Source organism: Vitis vinifera, chromosome 6, assembly GCF_030704535.1.
Source record: "Vitis vinifera cultivar Pinot Noir 40024 chromosome 6, ASM3070453v1".
Lineage (NCBI taxonomy): Eukaryota > Viridiplantae > Streptophyta > Magnoliopsida > Vitales > Vitaceae > Vitis > Vitis vinifera.
In genome coordinates, this window is record NC_081810.1 from 5,446,748 (window position 1) to 5,466,009 (window position 19,262).

At 32.8% G+C, this 19,262-nt stretch overlaps 2 protein-coding genes across 5 annotated transcripts; one reads left to right on the top strand and one right to left on the bottom strand.

Moving 5' to 3' along the window:
* The first annotated feature begins 1,900 nt into the window (after positions 1-1,900).
* Positions 1,901-4,484, top strand: LOC100265651 (heat shock cognate 70 kDa protein 2-like). The gene is made up of 2 exons (XM_002284027.4): positions 1,901-2,291; positions 2,581-4,484. Exons 1-2 carry the CDS (start codon positions 2,078-2,080, stop codon positions 4,323-4,325), a joined length of 1,959 nt encoding a protein of 652 aa, XP_002284063.1. The 5' UTR covers positions 1,901-2,077; the 3' UTR covers positions 4,326-4,484.
* Positions 4,485-6,482: 1,998 nt separating this feature from the next.
* Positions 6,483-9,084, bottom strand: LOC100243332 (uncharacterized). 4 transcript variants are annotated; one of them, XR_009465834.1, is made up of 3 exons: positions 8,831-9,083; positions 6,767-8,586; positions 6,483-6,673 (listed from the first exon to the last, which is right to left on the bottom strand). XR_009465834.1 is itself a non-coding variant. In XM_059737453.1 (2 exons), exon 2 carries the CDS (start codon positions 8,493-8,495, stop codon positions 6,993-6,995), a length of 1,503 nt encoding a protein of 500 aa, XP_059593436.1. In that variant the 5' UTR covers positions 8,496-8,735; positions 8,831-9,084; the 3' UTR covers positions 6,483-6,992. The 4 variants fall into 4 exon arrangements, 2 of the variants coding, with proteins under 2 accessions (XP_059593436.1, XP_059593437.1); XR_009465833.1 differs by having other exon boundaries at positions 6,767-8,735; XM_059737453.1 differs by having other exon boundaries at positions 6,483-8,735; positions 8,831-9,084.
* Between the last annotated feature and the right edge of the window lie 10,178 nt (positions 9,085-19,262).

The following is a 19,262-nucleotide window of genomic DNA, read 5'->3' on the forward strand; positions in this document are numbered from 1 at the left end:
CAAGGGCTAATGACTAAAAGGCTTTTGGAGTGGGAAATTGAGAGGAACAAAGGGAAAAATTGGGAATGAGTTTATGGAATATGCGGAAGACGTGTTTGAGAGAGTTTCTCAATTGGAAGTATAACTCATAAATATAAAATTCAACTACTTTTACTTTATTGGTAATCACTTATGAGCGTAAAAACAAGTCTATTTTTCTAATTAAATGTGTTCCATCGTACATTTTCAAGGACTGACATTGTAAGTTTGATAGGTACCATATTTTAAAAATAATTATTTAATAAATTAATAACAAATTTGTTTTTTATAAAATCATTTTCACATAAACAAAAAAAAGATAAATATCATTTATCTTATAAATAAAAAACAATATCAAACTAAAATAATTTTATTAGTTGTAATTAATTGAATTAATTTAAATAAAATTGAAGATTAAGAACAATTAAAATTATTTAACTTATTTTTTTTATATTTTATTCACTTTACAATGAAATTTTAACTTAAAGATTAATATTTTTAATCTTAAAATTTATATAATAAAATTAATTTAAAAATTAAACAAAATAAAATTATTTATTTTGTAAATAATTATTTAATAAATTAATAACAAATTTGTTTTTAAAACTCATTTTTCACATAAAATTGATAGTATTTTTAGTTTTTTTTTTTTTTTTTTAATTCCAAAGTAAAAGAAAAAAATAATAGGTAAATATTATTTATCTGATATTAAATCTAGTATACTATTTATAAATTAAATTTAGTAAATAAAATTAATTAATTTTATAATATATATTTTTAATAATTGTATTATTGTATAAGTATAATAGAGAATGAAAAAATGGATTTTTAAAGTTTTTTTTTTTTGGAAAATCGTTTCTTGAAGAGACAATTTATAACGTTTTTGTTTTATATTTTTTATTTAATAAATTAATAACAATTTTTTTAAACTCAATTATCACATAAAATTGATAATATTTTTTTTTAAATTCCAAAGTGAAAGAAAAAAATAATGTATAAATAGTATTTATCTTATATTAAATTTAGTATATTATTTATATATTAAATTTAGTAAATAAATTTAATTAATTTTATAATATATATTTTTAATAATTGTATTATTGTTTAAATAAATTAAAGAATGAAAAAAGTAGATTTTTTCAGGTTTTGTTTTTGTTTTTTTTTTTAAGTGAGAATTTCTCACTTTTGTATTGTGGATTTGTCACGTAAAAATCGTCTCTTTTAAAGACAATTTATCTCTCTCACACACACATGCATATATATATATATATATATATATTGTAGATTCCCACTTAGGTAGTTTTTTTTTTTTTTAAGTGAGTCTCACATATATGTATTTTTTTGTGCAAAATCGTCGCTTGAAGAAATGGTTTCTCACTTTTTAATTTTTTTTATTTTTTATTTTTTGAAAATAGTCTCTTTAAGAGATGATTTCTTATTTCATTTATTTCTAATTTGAAATTATGTATTGGAAATACGATTTTTTTTGTATATATATATATATTTTAAATTGTCTTTAAAGAGATGATTTTTCACTTCCAATTTATTTCCTCTTTCCTACTTGAACAAAATTATGATAAATTTGAAATTATTTTTTCTAATAATTTAGGAATTATATTTTAAAACTGTCATACTCTTAAAAAAAAATCCAGCATATGAGTTGATGGGTTGCATCCTTGATGCGTTATGCGTCTCCCATTGCTTTTGTTTGTAAAGGCGGCAGCCAATTGGCCACCTTTTAGGAAGCTTACGCGAGATGCTCACTCGGCTCAATTAACACGCTCGTGATTTTCCACAAGGCACAAGAATTTTCTGGAACCAATCAGAAAGAGCGGGAACACTCTAAAAGACAAGCAAACCACCGTCCACATATTTTCATCCAACGGCTCACAATATACAACACGAACATTCTGGAAAGAAGCCTTTTCTTTTATAAGCTATTGTCTCCTCTGCTTTCCTTCAATCAAGAAGTGATAACTGCAAAGCCTGTCTGTGAATTTTCGTTTTCTAAATTCGATTTCCTTGCTACTCTGTGGTGTTTTCTTTGATCTGGTGAAGTATGGCCGGAAAAGGTGATGGTCCTGCGATCGGAATTGATCTCGGAACGACTTACTCGTGCGTGGGGGTGTGGCAACATGACCGTGTTGAGATCATAGCTAATGATCAAGGCAACAGGACTACGCCTTCCTATGTTGCTTTCACTGACACGGAGCGTTTGATCGGTGATGCTGCCAAGAACCAGGTCGCCATGAACCCTATAAACACTGTTTTTGGTAAGCCTATGGCTCTCTGTCGATTGACAGTGTTTTTTTTTTTTTTTCAATTTGAGTTTTAGTGATTTGTTTGGTTGCTAAGAAAGTTGAGGAAAAAGAAAGTTTGCAATTGTTTTATATTCACTTTAAAAGAATGGATAATAAAGATTTCAAAATTTTTGCTTTATTTTTGGTTCCTGAATTTTCTGTTAAGTAAAGGGATGGTTGACGAATTATGAGAATTATTTAATGGAATAAATCGGGATTTAGATTATGCTCTGACTGTGTGTTTTGATCCTGTGGTCTGCAGATGCGAAGCGTTTGATTGGAAGGAGATTCAGCGATTCCTCGGTTCAGAGCGACATCAAGCTCTGGCCTTTCAAGGTCATTGCTGGTCCTGGAGACAAGCCAATGATAGTGGTCAACTACAGGGGTGAAGAGAAACAATTTTCGGCAGAAGAAATCTCGTCAATGGTGCTGATAAAGATGCGAGAGATTGCCGAGGCATACCTAGGCACGAGCATAAAAAACGCCGTCGTTACAGTCCCTGCATACTTCAATGACTCGCAGAGGCAGGCGACGAAAGACGCTGGAGTTATTGCTGGCCTCAATGTGATGCGAATCATCAACGAACCTACTGCCGCTGCCATTGCCTATGGCCTCGACAAGAAAGCGAGCAGTGTCGGCGAGAAGAATGTGCTCATCTTCGATCTTGGTGGTGGAACATTCGATGTGTCACTCCTCACGATCGAGGAGGGCATTTTTGAGGTTAAGGCTACGGCCGGTGATACTCATCTGGGCGGTGAAGACTTTGATAACAGAATGGTGAACCATTTTGTTCAGGAGTTCAAGAGGAAGCATAAGAAGGATATTAGCGGAAGTCCAAGAGCTTTGAGGAGATTGAGGACTGCATGTGAGAGGGCGAAGAGGACTCTCTCCTCAACTGCACAGACTACAATTGAGATTGATTCTCTGTTCGATGGTATTGATTTCTACACAACTATTACCCGCGCTAGATTCGAGGAGCTCAACATGGATTTGTTCAGAAAATGCATGGAGCCCGTGGAGAAGTGTTTGAGGGATGCTAAGATGGACAAGAGCGGTGTCCATGATGTGGTTCTGGTTGGTGGGTCTACTAGGATTCCCAAAGTCCAGCAACTGTTGCAGGACTTCTTCAATGGGAAAGAGCTGTGCAAGAGCATCAACCCTGACGAGGCAGTTGCATATGGTGCTGCAGTTCAGGCCGCCATTTTGAGTGGTGAAGGGAATGAGAAGGTTCAGGACCTTCTGTTGCTGGATGTCACCCCTCTTTCTCTTGGTTTGGAGACCGCCGGAGGTGTCATGACTGTACTGATTCCGAGAAACACCACCATACCCACCAAGAAGGAGCAGGTGTTCTCCACCTACTCTGATAATCAACCTGGTGTGTTGATCCAGGTGTATGAGGGTGAGCGAACTAGGACCCGTGACAACAATTTGTTGGGCAAATTCGAGCTCTCTGGTATTCCTCCTGCCCCTAGAGGTGTACCACAGATCAATGTTTGCTTTGATATTGATGCGAATGGCATCCTAAATGTCTCCGCTGAAGACAAGACGACTGGGCAGAAGAACAAGATCACCATCACCAACGACAAGGGCAGGCTCTCCAAGGAAGAGATTGAGAAGATGGTACAGGAGGCGGAGAAGTACAAATCAGAGGACGAAGAGCACAAGAAAAAGGTGGAGGCTAAGAATGCATTGGAGAATTATGCATACAACATGAGGAACACAATCAAGGATGAAAAGATCGGCGCCAAGCTCCCACCTGAAGACAAGAAGAAAATAGAGGATGCAATTGAGCAGGCAATCCAGTGGCTGGATGCAAACCAGCTAGCAGAGGCAGATGAGTTTGAGGACAAAATGAAGGAGTTGGAGAGTCTCTGCAACCCCATCATTGCTAAGATGTACCAGGGATCTGGTGGAGGCGATTTTGGTGGGGCCATGGACGAGGATGGTCCTTCTGCTGGAGGTGCTGGTGGAAGTGGTGCAGGACCTAAGATTGAGGAGGTTGATTAGATTAAGATGTTCCTGGTTTTGTTAAAGGTCTTCAAGTTTGGAAATATGGAGTGAGTCTGTTTTTGTCTACATATATGATGTTGTTGTCTTTCCTTTTTTGGTGTATATGATGATGATAATGGTTTTCTCAATGTAAAATTTCGTCTCCTTCATTTCTCAGTTTCTCAGTCTTCTGTTGCATGGATTTACTTTTGATGATAGAACCCAAAAGGTGGTGAGTACTGGCCTTCCAGTAGAACCATTGAGACTATATCCCGAACGAAAGCGGCTGTCCGAAGTTCACAATTCCCAAAGGATTAGTCCTTTTTTGGTTTGGCTTAAATTGCTTGCTTTTCAGCCGGAGGATTTTTACTAATTTTGTGATTTTTAGTGGTTTTGCTCTTTAGTTTGAGCACACTGTGCTAATTTCTCTTCAGTTAGGAACTATAAGATGTGAAGTAGCAGAGAAGCAATTAGGAATTGCCATTTTAAGCAACTAGGGATGCTATTTTCTAAGGCGTCCAGTTGTTCGAAAAATTGAGAGAAGGGTTTTTGGAAGTTGTTGGAAAATTTGAGGTTGAGAGGAAGTACAAGGGAAGGGATTTGGAAGATTCGAAGAAAGATGTTGGGTATCGGGAAAGAAATATAAAGGAAAAGTTCAAAAAAAAAAAAGAAAAAGTTAAAATTACTAAATTATTTTTATATGTTATTTTAAATATATTTCATTATTTTTATAAGTGTTAAGTTTTAATTATATTAGATTTTTTATATATTTTTTTTTATAATAATCAATCATTTTTTAAATATAAACCAAACATATCCTTAAAAATATTAGTAGGTCATACATTTATCATTTTGATTTAATTTAAGAGGTTTGACGGGGAAAGGAGGAGGGGCGTTACTGTTGATGTAAAGCAATTTACAATTGAGGGTAGCTTGATAAAAAGTAAAATGGAATTGGAAGCAATGTACATCAAAGCTTCGTTTGATTAGAAAAGACATCGAAGCTTCATTGGATTAGAATAGATAGCTAGGTGCGAATACTGTTATGTCATTCACCACATGTTTGCAGGATCTCATTTGCTTAATGTGGCCGTCATCGGATCAACGGCAATCATGCCTCAGTTTCACTATTTTGCTGCCTTTAGCTATTCATTTTATTGACAATCATCGAACCAATTTGAAAACAAATACACTTGGCTACCTCCATCCCACACACAAGGGGAGCTATCTGTAAAGTATCTTAGAATTTGAAGGTTTGCTCGCAATTGCTATTAGCTTAACAGTAGAGGCATCCTTTAAAAACTAGCATGAGGGAAAAACTCATCCACCCTATTAAAATGTTCATTGACGAAGATAAGGACCACGTGACAGCCAATTGGGCATTTTGTATTTCATCTTCAATCTTCCAGGGGCTGGATTAGAATGACAACCAATATACCAGAATTCCAACCATCAGTTTCTCTGAGTCATTCCTTCTCTTAGCCTTCATATCCTCTGCTCTTAGCCTAATAAATTGAAGAAGTTCCTCTCTAAGTGTAAACTTCCATTATGCATTTCTAGATCAAGTATAGCTCGCCTCTGAGGAACAGTGAATTGCATTTGGGGGACAAGGAATACTCTGTTTTGAAGCTACCTTATAGCTTTTGCTCTGTTTCAGCAAACTACTGACCTTTCACCTTTTTTTTCCACTTAAAAAGACATAAAATGAACCGGAAATCATTCCATCTTGAACCAGAAATCAATTTTCCTTGAATTGGTTTTCAAGCACAAAATAGTCATAAAGGGCATTCAGACAACATACTGCAGTCTATCTAAAACTCAGAGGGAATTGATTCTTATTGATTTTTTTCTCCAGTAGACTCAGTGATATGCAATATATTTTTTGCATAATGATGGGCTTTTGTACACTGAATTAATAGAGGGATATGTAAAATCTAGAATCATTCCAACTGAAAACAAGAAGACTATGATAGGGCAGTCTGTAATTGGCGAGGGATCCCATTGTATGGGTCACTGCTATAAGATAAGATATTTGGAAAGACAAAAAGAAATGAGTTAAGAAACCAATAACTTCTGAACTAAGCAGCTTAACAAGATTAGAGAGCTCAAATTCTTACAGCATATTATGATTACAACCACATTGACTTGAAAGTAGAGCGAACAATGCACTCACCATAGTAAAAACACTTGTTTATTTCATACTTGAGGATGGAGCAATTACATCCAATGCCACTACTACAACAAGAAAGAGACTAGTACAATTCTTTCCCCTTCTTAGGTTCACAAATAATCATCTATCACAATGCTAATGCCTAATAAAGGCAGTAAAATCGGTCAGCAACAATATAGCCAAGGTCTCCAAAAATCTAGAATAACAGAAAAATGAAAATGTGTCATCAATTTGATTCCAAAACTCAATGGCATTAAGCATATGAGCAATGAGTGAGCAGAATCCTTACCATTAACCTTAACTTCAACCTAGAAGCTTGGAAGCAGTCCCAGACTAAAGCCATCCAAGTGTAAGAAAACACCAAAACAATCAGTTTTTGAGTCTAAAATTGGAGAAGAAATGTGGTATTTAAAAATGTGAATTTTGTTTTCTAAGTTTTTTTCTTTAATAAACAGTAAGCAACAGAAGATTGATCACTGACAGCTGCCCTTGCATTTCTCCAACTAATGTCTCATTCAAGACAACAAAAGCTCATTCCCGCCAAGGTGAGGGCGAAGGCAAACACGAACCTCATGTTCTTCTGGCCCTACACGGTGTTTCGGGACCAGTATTTCAAGAACTGTACCTGTTTCATCACCATATGCTTCTAGCTTGGCATCATCTGGTATTCGAGTAGCTAGTGGGATTTCCCTAATGAATTCCCCTGGTGGACAGTGCTCAGGCATTGGATCAGTGAGCTTGAATGTTCTATCGTTTCTCTTGATGATGGGCATACATGACGTGCTTACAGATGATATCTTAACCACACCATGAGTGAGTGTGTTCCACCAAGTAACTTTCACCCTTTTAAGATCAGCAAAGGGCAAACTAATGATGATCAAGTATCCTTCTTCATCCTCATAAATAGTTTTTGCTGCTGTAACAGGCCCAGATACATTCCTCATTACGCCACTAAACTTGTTCAACCATGGCAGCTCAATCGAGTGGATGTCTGTATCTTGAACCCTATTAGAATGCTGATTAATGAGCAAATAACAATCCTCATCATTCCCATGTGGGAAAAAATCCTTTTTCCGCTTGTTGCAAATGGTGACGAGATCTATTCCACCACCATTTACATGGTTTGATAGTCTAGTTGACAAATTCAAACCAGAACCATTGAGCAATTTCTTTGGCTGGGGATGAGGGTTGTTCTTTAAAGAAGGAAGGGCTCTCTCAAGCTCAAATTCTGTGCTCGGAAGGTTTCTCCACGAACAAAACTCACTTGCTTCAGGAGGGACTGAGAAATCCAGCTCCCTACCAGTGAGTTCTACCCACCTCTTTTGTTCCTCTCCATTGAGGTCCATGAGGTTGGGTGATGAAACAACCTCGATCCCATGCACACACTGAGGATTGGAGAGACCCCTATAGTGTTTCCGCTGCATTCTATGAGATCGAACAAAACCCTTATCTGCACTAAAGGGAAATGGACGCTCTCCTTGGCGAGAATGACCATTCATATAACTCCTCAACTGCATCTTACCCAACGCATTCTCAGGCTTTCCCTTAAAAACCCACATGTACATGTTCTCCATATCATGCTGCACCAAGAAAACCTCAAGCTGCAGATGAGACTTGTCAAAACTAGAAATCCCACTACCATCCCGGACAACCTTACTCTTTGATTTCTCATTGAAAACAGGTTTGAAATAGTAATTAAAGAAAAACCAAGCACCCCACACACTATCCAATCTCTTGGTACATTTACGCCCAACCTTAGTATGATTCAGTAGGGTATCAGGCTCATTCACCTGAGGTCCAAGGCCAACATCTAGCATGTCAAAAGAGTCTGTATTCCATGATTGTGACGGAGGACTACGCTCTGAAGACAGGGGCAAATTAATATCAGGAGGCCTAGAAAGGATCATCTGCCTATTCATTTCCAATTCTTCATGAGTAATTGAACTTGAATCCATGGATAATAGCGTTGATGGATGGTGATTTTCCATTGACAAGCTCGTGAGGAGATCTTCTCCCATATTTTCCCTTTATATAAGTTTTCCGCTATACCAACAAAAGCACCTCACACCAACGCACCCATACTCAAAATGAATTCCCTTCCAAATAACCCTACACTTATTGAATTACAGCCATACTCAAAACCACTTCAACTCCAAAATCAACAACACACAGAATACTACAATTATTGAACTAGAAAGCAAGAAGCGGAAAATTCCGGAAAATCCCAAACAAGAACAACGAACTAATACTCTAAAAACCTATACAATGGAAAACAAAGAAAATGAGGAAAACTGGACGAAAAATCTCTGAAAAACAGCGTGGATAAAATACAAAAGGGATCTGAGAAGATTACCTTTTGAGAAACAGCTTGGTATCCACAAAGAAGAAAGATCTTCACAAGCAATCCTCCTCTCCAATAGGGAGAGACGGATTGAAGGGGTGTGGAAAGAGAGGGTGACGGATTCCGTCTGATTTGACGAAATCGTTGGAGGTGGCCGTTAAGTGACGGCAACGGCTGTCCAAAGAGGAATGGATAGAATCAGAAAAGGTGTGAGAAGATAACGGAAGGGGCGGAGAGAGAGAAGCGTGGTTGTGTAAAAGACTAAAAGCCTAAAAGGTGTTAAAAAAAGGCCAGATTTTAATATCAAAGTGGTGGGCCTCACACGGAAAATCCACGAAGTCCAATCCATGTGGATTCAGTTCCATATCCATTACCCATATACTGGGACCCGGATCTTGTTTCCCCATTCTGTCGGGTTCTTGCTGTCATCCTAATATTGGGGTGGACAACGTTGGGTTATTTGAATTCATCAACGCTATGCGAGATGAATACAACGAATAGGTTAGTACAATCATGCCTCACGCTACCTTTATTTTTCTATCAAAATATTAATAATAGGGGCTTATCTTGTCTTGAGCCACCCTTTTTCCCTTTGATAGCGATAGGCTTTGTTTTGTTAGAACCAAAGTCATCATTCAAAAGGGTTGTAACTTGCAAGTGGTGATAACCGTCTAAAACGGGTCATCAAATTTTTGACCCTTTGATGACTATTTTAAAAAATATATATATTTTTTATTTTTAAAAAATAAAAAAATAAAAATTTTAGACTTGAAAGCATGTTTTCGAAAAAATAAAAAAGAGAAAAGAATTTTAAAAACTTGTTATGGAAGCATAGGGCTTGTTAGTAAACTATTTTTCAGAACAGGTTTTTGTATATAAAAAAAATACATTTGATAACTAAAATATATTTTTTGTTTTCTGTTATTAAGAAAAAAAATAAGAAGTTTTCGGATGATATATTTTAATTATTTTTACTTGTTTTCTGATGTTTAAAAAAATAATTATACAAGTATATAAAACGTGGATATAAAATTTATTTTTAAAAATATTTTAGGTTTTAAATAGACTTTTATTTTATAAAATATATTTTTAATAAACTATTTTCCATAACTTTTTTCAAAAGAGTGATCAAAACAAGCCATGATATTTTCTTATAATATATTTGAGCTATTTTGAAAAAAATATTTTTTAAAAAGTAATTATAAAAATATGAAAAATGTAAAAATAAAGTAAAGATATAAAATATATAACTTTTACTAAATATTTGAAAAAAAAAACAGGTGAAAAATATTCTAAATTTCTAAATGAAGTTTTGTTCTAGAAAATATAATAAAGGAGTTTCAAACAATTTTAAAATTTTCAACAATATTTCCAAACAAGTCCTACATTTCTCTAACCTTCATAATAACTTTATATTGTACCTTATTTATTTATTTATTGCATTAGGTCATTATTTTTCTCTTTGTGATTTATTTCTCATTTTGAAACTAATTTTATTATTATTATTATTATTAAATATTAATATTATCATTGCATTATCATGTATGTTACTAGTATTATATTATTATTAATGAAAACAAATTTCAGTTAAATAATTTTATTATTTTTTTAATCATACTAATATTAGTCCAAGGGTTCTTCTAAGAATATTTTGAGATAACAAATCATGATTAGTATACTAATGTTTTAAGATCAAGATGAGTTTCAAGTTTTATTCAAAAAAATCAAAAGCAAAATCAAGATAATCATCAAATGATCAAAGAGACATAAGACAATTATCAAAGGATCAAAGAAGTGTAAAACTTAGTGTGCATAGAGATCATTCAAGCTTAGGAATCCTTGAAAGATGTTCACTTGGGTTTTTAAGTTCAATATGTGCATGTTTTTCATACTCAGTTTTAAACTTTAAAAGACATATATTTTTTAACCGAGTTTTAATCCAAAACCTTAGGCAAAAATCATGTGTTTGAGAGTCATATGCGTACTTAAAGTGTTGCCTAAGTGTTTAAAGTTCTTAAAGATGAAAAAGATAGGCTTTTAGATGAAATTTTGGCTAATCGATCAAGGGTAAGCCCAACCAGCTAAGTCGGTTGAGAATCGATCAAGCCGATTACTCTTTCTCGATTAAAGGGTGCATTAACCTTCTCTCTTTTTCATAAAAGTTGTTTTCCTAGTTAGAGTTTGACTAAGCCCCAACAGTCACCTACCATATATTGAATGTTTAACGACTAGTTAATCGGTAAAGTTGGAGCTCAACTGAGAAAGACTTGTTGGAGTCCTTTTTGGTGTCTTAGGCTAGAAACTTATAGATTGAGCACTTAACTTCATTTATGATATAGAGAACACCTGTTCATAACTCCTTAGCTACAAGTTTCTCACTTTAAACGCTCTCATATCTCTTTTTAGTGCATTAAACTTCTATTTTCAAATCATCTTAGTGTATCCTTATTATTCATCCTAGCCTTTCCTTGTACTCGTTAATTTATTGAGTTAGGTTTAATGTGCTTCTATTCATTTATTGAAGAAAGGTTTTGAGTGATTAAAGCTTCAAATTGAGAGTATACTTGAAGAAATTTGTAGTGCCCATTGGAGGAAAAAAATCCAAATATAAAGGATTGAAAGTTGGTTAAAGTTTCAAGTTAATAGATTCTTAATCGGTTGGAACTTGAGAAGAGTGGACGCGGGTAAGGATTGTTGAACCACTATAAAAGTATGGTGTTTGCTTTCTCTATCTCTATTTTTTTATTTATTGCTCTTTAATTTGCTTAAATTTAGTGGGTTTGCAAAAGATTTCAAAATCCTAATTCACCTTACTTTCTTGGGTAATTTTTTTTAAATTAATTAGCCTTTAAATTTACACATTTGTCTTGCACCTTCCATATATTTTTGTCACATCTATCTTTTACAATAAATTTAATTGTCTTAGAGATATTTTATCATACAATATTGACTCATATTGAAGTCATTGTAATTTTAGTGTATTTATCTTGTATATTGAGATAATGTTTGATTGATTGGATATAACATATGATAGAGCAAAAAATATGATAACATATCTTATCTCATATTTATTTGACATATTTGTTTGGTGATTAAATATATTATGCAATCTTTTTGTAATTTTTAGATATTTTAATCCTAAGCTTACATACTAGATATGTACATATCCCTTAGCCCTTGTAGGAGAAATGTATTATTCATTTATTCATTCTATTCTAGTCAATTTTTTATAATCATTTATTTTTCAATTTTATTTTATTAAAACAAAAATGGGCCTCTATTTAGGGTATGCAACACACTCACCACATTCCCTCTCACACCACTAATGCCATATGACCCATTGGGGTTGAATGATGTTTATAAACCTCTTTTCATCTCCTTTAATTTTTTCATCTCCTTTAATTTTCCATGTGGGATGAGTATTAACTTATTTAAACAAAATTCAAGGCGTGCAAGAGGAGAACTTGAACCTTTAAAGGTTGAATGACCACTCTATTACTTATCTAATGATTTTAAAATATGAGAAACTAAAAAAATAATATATATATATATATATATATATATATATAATTACATAATATTATACATATTTTATTTAATAAAATTTAAATTATTAATACATTTATATAAAGGATGAAAAAATAAATATCATTAATTTTTAATTATATATACACACATTAATTTAAAAAAATTTAATTTTAATAAAATATAAATGATATATTTATAATGTCATCAGTTTAACTATGGTTCAATCAATAAACCGTAAACTAATAATTTTTTTTAGTTTAATGACTGGTCCAATTTTTAAAACATTGGATTAAAAAAATAAAATTTATAATTAAAAAGACCTAAAAAAATATATGAAGTATATTCTAAAATAATACTAATGTATATATTATTTAATATGTACAAATTATTATTGTATGTTGAATAACATAATATGATTTTTTTTTCAAGTTTTAAACTATATAGAAAATTTTCATTTGTAAATTTTAAACTTTCTCCCATGGACAAGGGGTACAATGAAAAAAAAAACTTATTTATTAAATTTTAAATTGTTGAACAATTTTCAAATAATACCAAACATGAGAAAGATTTCATATTTTTAAAAAATAACAAATATTGGAATGTAATATAATTCTATTTTAAATAAATATTAAACATAAAACTAATATATTTTCAATTTCCTTTTTTATTTATTTTAAAAATCAAATATAAATATGTTATAATGTACCCATTAAATATAACACATTAGGATATCATGTTGATTAAATACAATATCTAATGATATTATATATCCCATTTAAAATAATATCCTATAATATTCATATCTCATCAAATGAGATCCCAATCAAATGTAAACAAATGTAATTATATTATTTATGATTTTTATAGGAATCTTTAATGTCAAATGTTAAATAATTTACCTTATAGAGTTACTCGTTAAGGGTAGCTAGTTCATGCTACACAAAAGTCATGTACAAATGTTAACTTGCCTTAACAAAATAATATTATTAGGTTATACAATAAGCTTTTGGTTGGTTAGATATTACATATGTAATATCTTAAATATCATTTTATTGGATATGATATTCAAGGACATCATATCTAGATATGATGTCTTACAATATATATATATATATATATATATATATATATATATATATATATATATATATATATATACATACATCCAATTTTAGTACATTTCGTCATTCATTCAAGCCATATTATGCTTGGATATAACATGATATAGGATTAGAGATAAGATAATATGACATATTGAAATAAGATGATCTAAGTTATCTTATCAGTTATCTTATTCTGATTTCAATCAAATATGAGATAAGATAAGTATTGCAATTCATTATATTAATTTATAATATAAAAATTTTAATTAAAAAATACATTCATAGTTTTTTTAAAAAAAAAAAAAATGCATAAAGTAAAATAATTCTAACATATATTATTTAATATATATATATATATATATATATATGATTTAACAATATAATATAATATAGTATATTTTAATTTATAAATTTTAAATATTTTAATCATGAATATTATCAATAAAGAAATAACGAGTTACTTACCAAATTATAAATTATAAATAAATTTCCAAATAGCACTGAACATATAAGAAGTTTATACTTTTTAATTGTAGATATAAGGATATAATGTAATTTTTATTTTAAAAAAATATTTCATATTGAAAAATAATGTATTTTCCATGGATTATAATACCTTAGAATGTTATGTCTATCGGATATAATATCCAAAGATATGATATCCTATTAGAAATAATGTCATGGGATATACATATCTGATCTAATCAGCTAAATGTAACTTTAATGCATTCATACTAAACTTGTGTTGGACAATAAAACTACTTGTCTTGAAGGACTTCTATCATACTGTAGACTTAAAAATTTTAGTGGATTACATTACCATTAATTTGGTCTTCAAAATTGATAAATAATTGGATAAGTAAATAAATAAAAATAGATATCCTCTTATGAATAATTGATAAATCATTATTATTATCTTGTTAGTAAAACCAACAGAGAAAAAAAGTTGCTAAAATAAAAAAACTAAATCCCTTGAATTAAGTAACTAAAATTCGGGAATTCGAAATTCAAATTCTTTACTTTCACCTATAAATAGATGTGACTTTTTTCAAGAGAAAGGGAGAAATGGAGAAATAAGAAAAAATCCAAAAAAAGAAAATCCTAAAGAGAAAATCTAGAGGCGACTTTGTACGGGAAAAGAAACTTCACAACAAAAAAAAAAGCTTCATCAAATCTCCCTGTAAGTTTGGTAAACGACAAAAGAACTAATACACGCGTTCTTCGCCATTCAACAAGTTCATTCGGGAATAAGCCACTTGTGGCCCTCGATTGATCTTCGAAATCAAGAAAACATTATTGTCGTTCTTCAAGTTGTGATTGAAACGAATGAATTAGAGGAAAATATTATTTCGTAAAGAATATTATTTTTGAAATTGTACCCCAATATTTTTAATTTCAATAAATATTTTATTCACATTATTTTTGTTATTGTTTTGCTTACTTCGTAAGACTTTTACAAAATTTGTACGTACAAATTTATGACACGCCCAGTGGGACCTCTCCGTCTCTCATTTTTTTCATTAGAAAATTGATCACTACCACGTTGATGACATCTAAAAGAATTCAAGTTGTGCACATCAACAAGGGCAGTGACAAGATCGTCATTACGCAATCAACACACAACACCACTATGGGCCCCATGACTCGTAGCAAAGCGAAATCAACATCTTCACCTTGAAAAAAAAACAAATGAGTTTACTTGTTTGTTAAAATCGATAAGGACATGTGATGAGCACTAACCATGCATCACTTTGGCTTCTCCGGGGGCAAAAAGTCGTAGTCCTCATAGTAAGGGAAAACTCCCTTTAGTACTAAAGGACTTTAGGGATAAGTCTTCTTGCTTTGTTACCGATACCAACTCTAGCACCAACTCACACTCTGAATCGCCAACTGGAATTTTGAAGGAGGAAAATTACTCCAATCGTTTTGACTCTTTTACTTTTCATTTCTCGATGACTATGCCGATAATGGTGACCGACACTACAACCATAGAAGAACAATTAGCAGAGATGGCTCGCACTATTGCTAAACTCACCAAGATAGTCGATGAGAAGGATATGTAGATAGTCTCCCTCATAAACAAGGTTGAAACTCAAGTACAAAATATAGGTGAGTCAAGTCAAGGACTCAACCATATTCTGAATGTTGTATCTCCTTTCGATGATGCACCACATGTATCTAGGACAGTGCAAGTCAGGGGACAAACGATAGAATCTACCTTGGTGACGTCATTATCAATCACAGAGTACGCTCATGTACTCTAAACCTTACACTAAGAGGATTGATAGTTTACATATGTCTGTGAGTTATCAATCTCCAGAGTTTCAATCATTTGACAGGAAGAGAAATCCAAAACAACGTGTTGCCCATTTCGTTGAAACTTGTAACAATGTAAGTACATATGGTGATTTGTTAGTCACACAATTTGTTTGTTCTTTTCGGGAGAATGTTTTTGATTGGTACACAAACCTTGCACCTAAATATATCGATAGTTGAGACAAAATGGAATGCGAATTCCTCAACTATTTCTATAGTACCCGATGAATTGTAAGTATGATGGAGCTTACTAATACTAAGCAATGGAAAGTCGAGTCGGTCGTAGACTACATTAATCGTTGGCTTAAGCCTGGACTACAAAAATAGATTATCCGAGGTGTCAGCTATGGAGATGTACATACAAGGAATGTATTGAGGTCTTCTGTACATTCTTCAAGTGATAGGACCTTGCACCTTTGAAGAGTGTTAGCTACTTGAGCATATGACATGGAACTCAGCATAGCTAACCATGGTACTAAAAATGACTTTATCGTTGACTAGCAAAGAGAGAGACACAATGGGAAAACAAGTGATAAGAACTCAATAAAACCCATCAAAGAGTCAATGATGGTAAATACGACTCCTATCAAAATCTCAGCAATAGATAAAAAAAAAAAAAGTAAAAGAGGTCGGACTAACCCGGGAAAATGATAGGTGTCAGTTCACCTTAAAGGAATTGGAGGAGAAGAATCATCATTTTCCTGACTCTAATGTGCCTAACATGTTGGAAGATCTGCTCTAGAAAATATTATTGAGCTACTTGAGTGCAAGCGTTCAAAAGAAATGTGTTGTGTTAATGATCCGAACTATTACTATTACCATCGAATCATCAGTCACCTTGTGGAGAAATATTTTATCTTAAAAGATCTCATAATGAAACTTGCAAAATAAAGAAGAATTCATCTGGATCTAAATGAAGTAGTAGAGTCAAATCATGCTACACTCACATTCTGGTCCTTCGATCCTGTTCTGTTACACGTTCCACCTAAGACACTAGAGGCATGTGCCGATATTATCCAATGTGAGTTATCTAAGTTAAAGCAAACACAAGTGTCAAGTTGGAACACCTTTCTTCACCTTTGCTCTAATAATGAATCAATGTCATAAAGCAAAGAAGGTTGGACATTGGTAACACGAAGAAGATCTTGTAAGAAGCAAGAATCTCGTCTATACCCAAATATTCCTAGGAAAGAACAATGTAAACAAAATATTTATCGACATGTGAAGAAGAAAGAAGAAAAAAATCCCAAAAGAAAACAAACAATTGTACGTACAAGTTGATGACTTCTTGGTATAGAAACTTATCACCCCTATCACCTTAGGAGAATACTTCCTTCCAGATTTCTTCAATGAAAGGATGATAACATCAACTCATATGGTCTCTTGTCACAAGACTTTAGTAGAAGATAGGCCACGTGAAGATGAAAAAAGTGCTCTTGGTGTAAAATCGAGCAAAACCAAGGAATATGATAAGGTAATAGCAAACCTACAGTGTTTACCCTCGTCTTTCAGTATCCATGAAATGCTACAATTTCTTGAGGAAACATGAATTGTATTGATCCAGGCAGTTAAGAATCCATCACTCTATGCCACAAAAATAAAATGAACAAAATGATTTGAAGACAAATGTCACAATTTTGCAACATGTTGTGCATCTATTACTTTCACCAATGACAATGAAGATAGCGTGACATCAAATTTTACCATAATTGTTCTCAAACCTCGACACTCCAATGATATTCCTTAAAGTATGAGTCTAGTATAGTAACTTTAGAGTAGGTATCAAGTCTATTACATGACTCCCAATGTTGATACACTACCTCTAAAGTTTCAGTGCAAAAAAGTCTCTAGCAAACCCCCCAAAATGTCTTGAGGATACCCAAACTGCCTGGAAAATCGATGATGATAATATGGTTGGATTACCCAATGGTTACCTTGTCGCAAAGATAAATAGCTAAAGCGAAGACTTATGAAATAAGAAGCTTTGGTAGCACTAATAAATTCATTATCAATTCAGTGCACACACTCTTTTTGTTGCAATGCCAAGTGGTCCAGTTTTACGTCTTTACAAGACATTATCAAAGCCTGAGCTTGTAAATCATTGAAACACTTAGTAGAAAACTCACCGATATAATAAGTCATCCGTGAGGGATGGTTCTAAGAATGAGAAATGAAATGGGTATCAAAATATTCACCTAACCATCTGTATAAATAATGAATAGAGAAAATAGATGCATTAGTCCCAAGTTTTGAAGAACAAGCGATTTTATTTAAACCATTGTAAATGCTTACTAACACCTGAACAACAAAGCTAAATGTCTCACCTTGAGTCATTCTACTAGCTACCTTGAAAACTTTATGATGAATCAAATTAACGTCTACCTCGATCATGCCAATGGCATAAAAAACTTCTATATTTGACTGAGTATGAGATTTAATAGGATCAATATCCTAGGAGGGGTTATGAGTCTCCTTAGGCCTTTAGGTTTTATTACTTGTACTCTTTTTTGGAGGTTTTGCATACTTCATAGAGTCTTTGTACCAAAATGACACCTAAGACATCAACTTGACTAAAGACTTCTCCTTCGTCTCAAAGAAAATTTGATGACATGCAAGGAATAAGTTTTGACAACTTGGTGGAAGTGAGAACTTCGTTGTATCATTAGATAACTCTTCTGCGCTCGGTACCATCTCATCATAAAAAGATCCAATGATGGGTAGTCTAGCAATATGATACAAGTCCCAAAGAGATATGGAAACTTTTCCAATGGAAGTATATTAGGAGTTAGTGGTAGGACACCAAAGTTCGCAAAAGGCCCTTATCACATAAGCATGGCAATCATAGCTGAATAGGGATGCAAAAATAGTTTCATAAAGTTTGCATCCTTTAAGAAATGGTTCATGCTGATTCAATACTTCTTCTACTCATTCTCAATATCCTTCGATAAAAAAAGATTCCCTAAGAACCTTAAAAGAGCTTCCCCATTTGGCTTCTCCATCACGAACACGAGAACCCAATAATCCAAATTTATCATGAACTTCAATAGTAGTTGGGTGAGAGAAATTCAACAACAGAACATAAAAAACAAGCTTCACCTTATTGAGTTTTGAATTATTGATTTTTGTAAGCTTGCAAGATACAACTTGAGACTAGGAAGAAATGTGTAATGGATCCTTTGTCACTAGCACTGACAAAGATTGAAGGTCAATAAGCGACTTATGCACTGACAAGATAGTCCTCTCCTCAAAATCTTCATTATCATCATTAATAATGGTTACAGTCTTCTCCTTGAAACATTTGAAGAACGCCATCCTACACAAAAAAGGAATGTAGAAAGAGAGATGAATAAAATACATGTCTAAGTTTTTAGACACCACTATGCATTTAAGTTAGACCAATTTGTATGAGTGAAAACTTTAGTACATAAGTGTTGAAAGTATAACACCGCATAACATCAAAGTCATAACTTGTTTGCATAAATGCTAAGTATTGCTCT

Excerpts from the sequence above, each read along its gene's own strand:
- LOC100265651 (XM_002284027.4), top strand. The coding sequence starts at position 2,078 with ATGGCCGGAAAAGGTGATGGTCCTGCGATCGGAATTGATCTCGGAACG. Across the intron at positions 2,292-2,580 it reads CCCTATAAACACTGTTTTTG|ATGCGAAGCGTTTGATTGGA; the intron begins GTAAGCCTATGG and ends TGTGGTCTGCAG.
- LOC100243332 (XM_059737453.1), bottom strand. The coding sequence starts at position 8,495 with ATGGGAGAAGATCTCCTCACGAGCTTGTCAATGGAAAATCACCATCCA.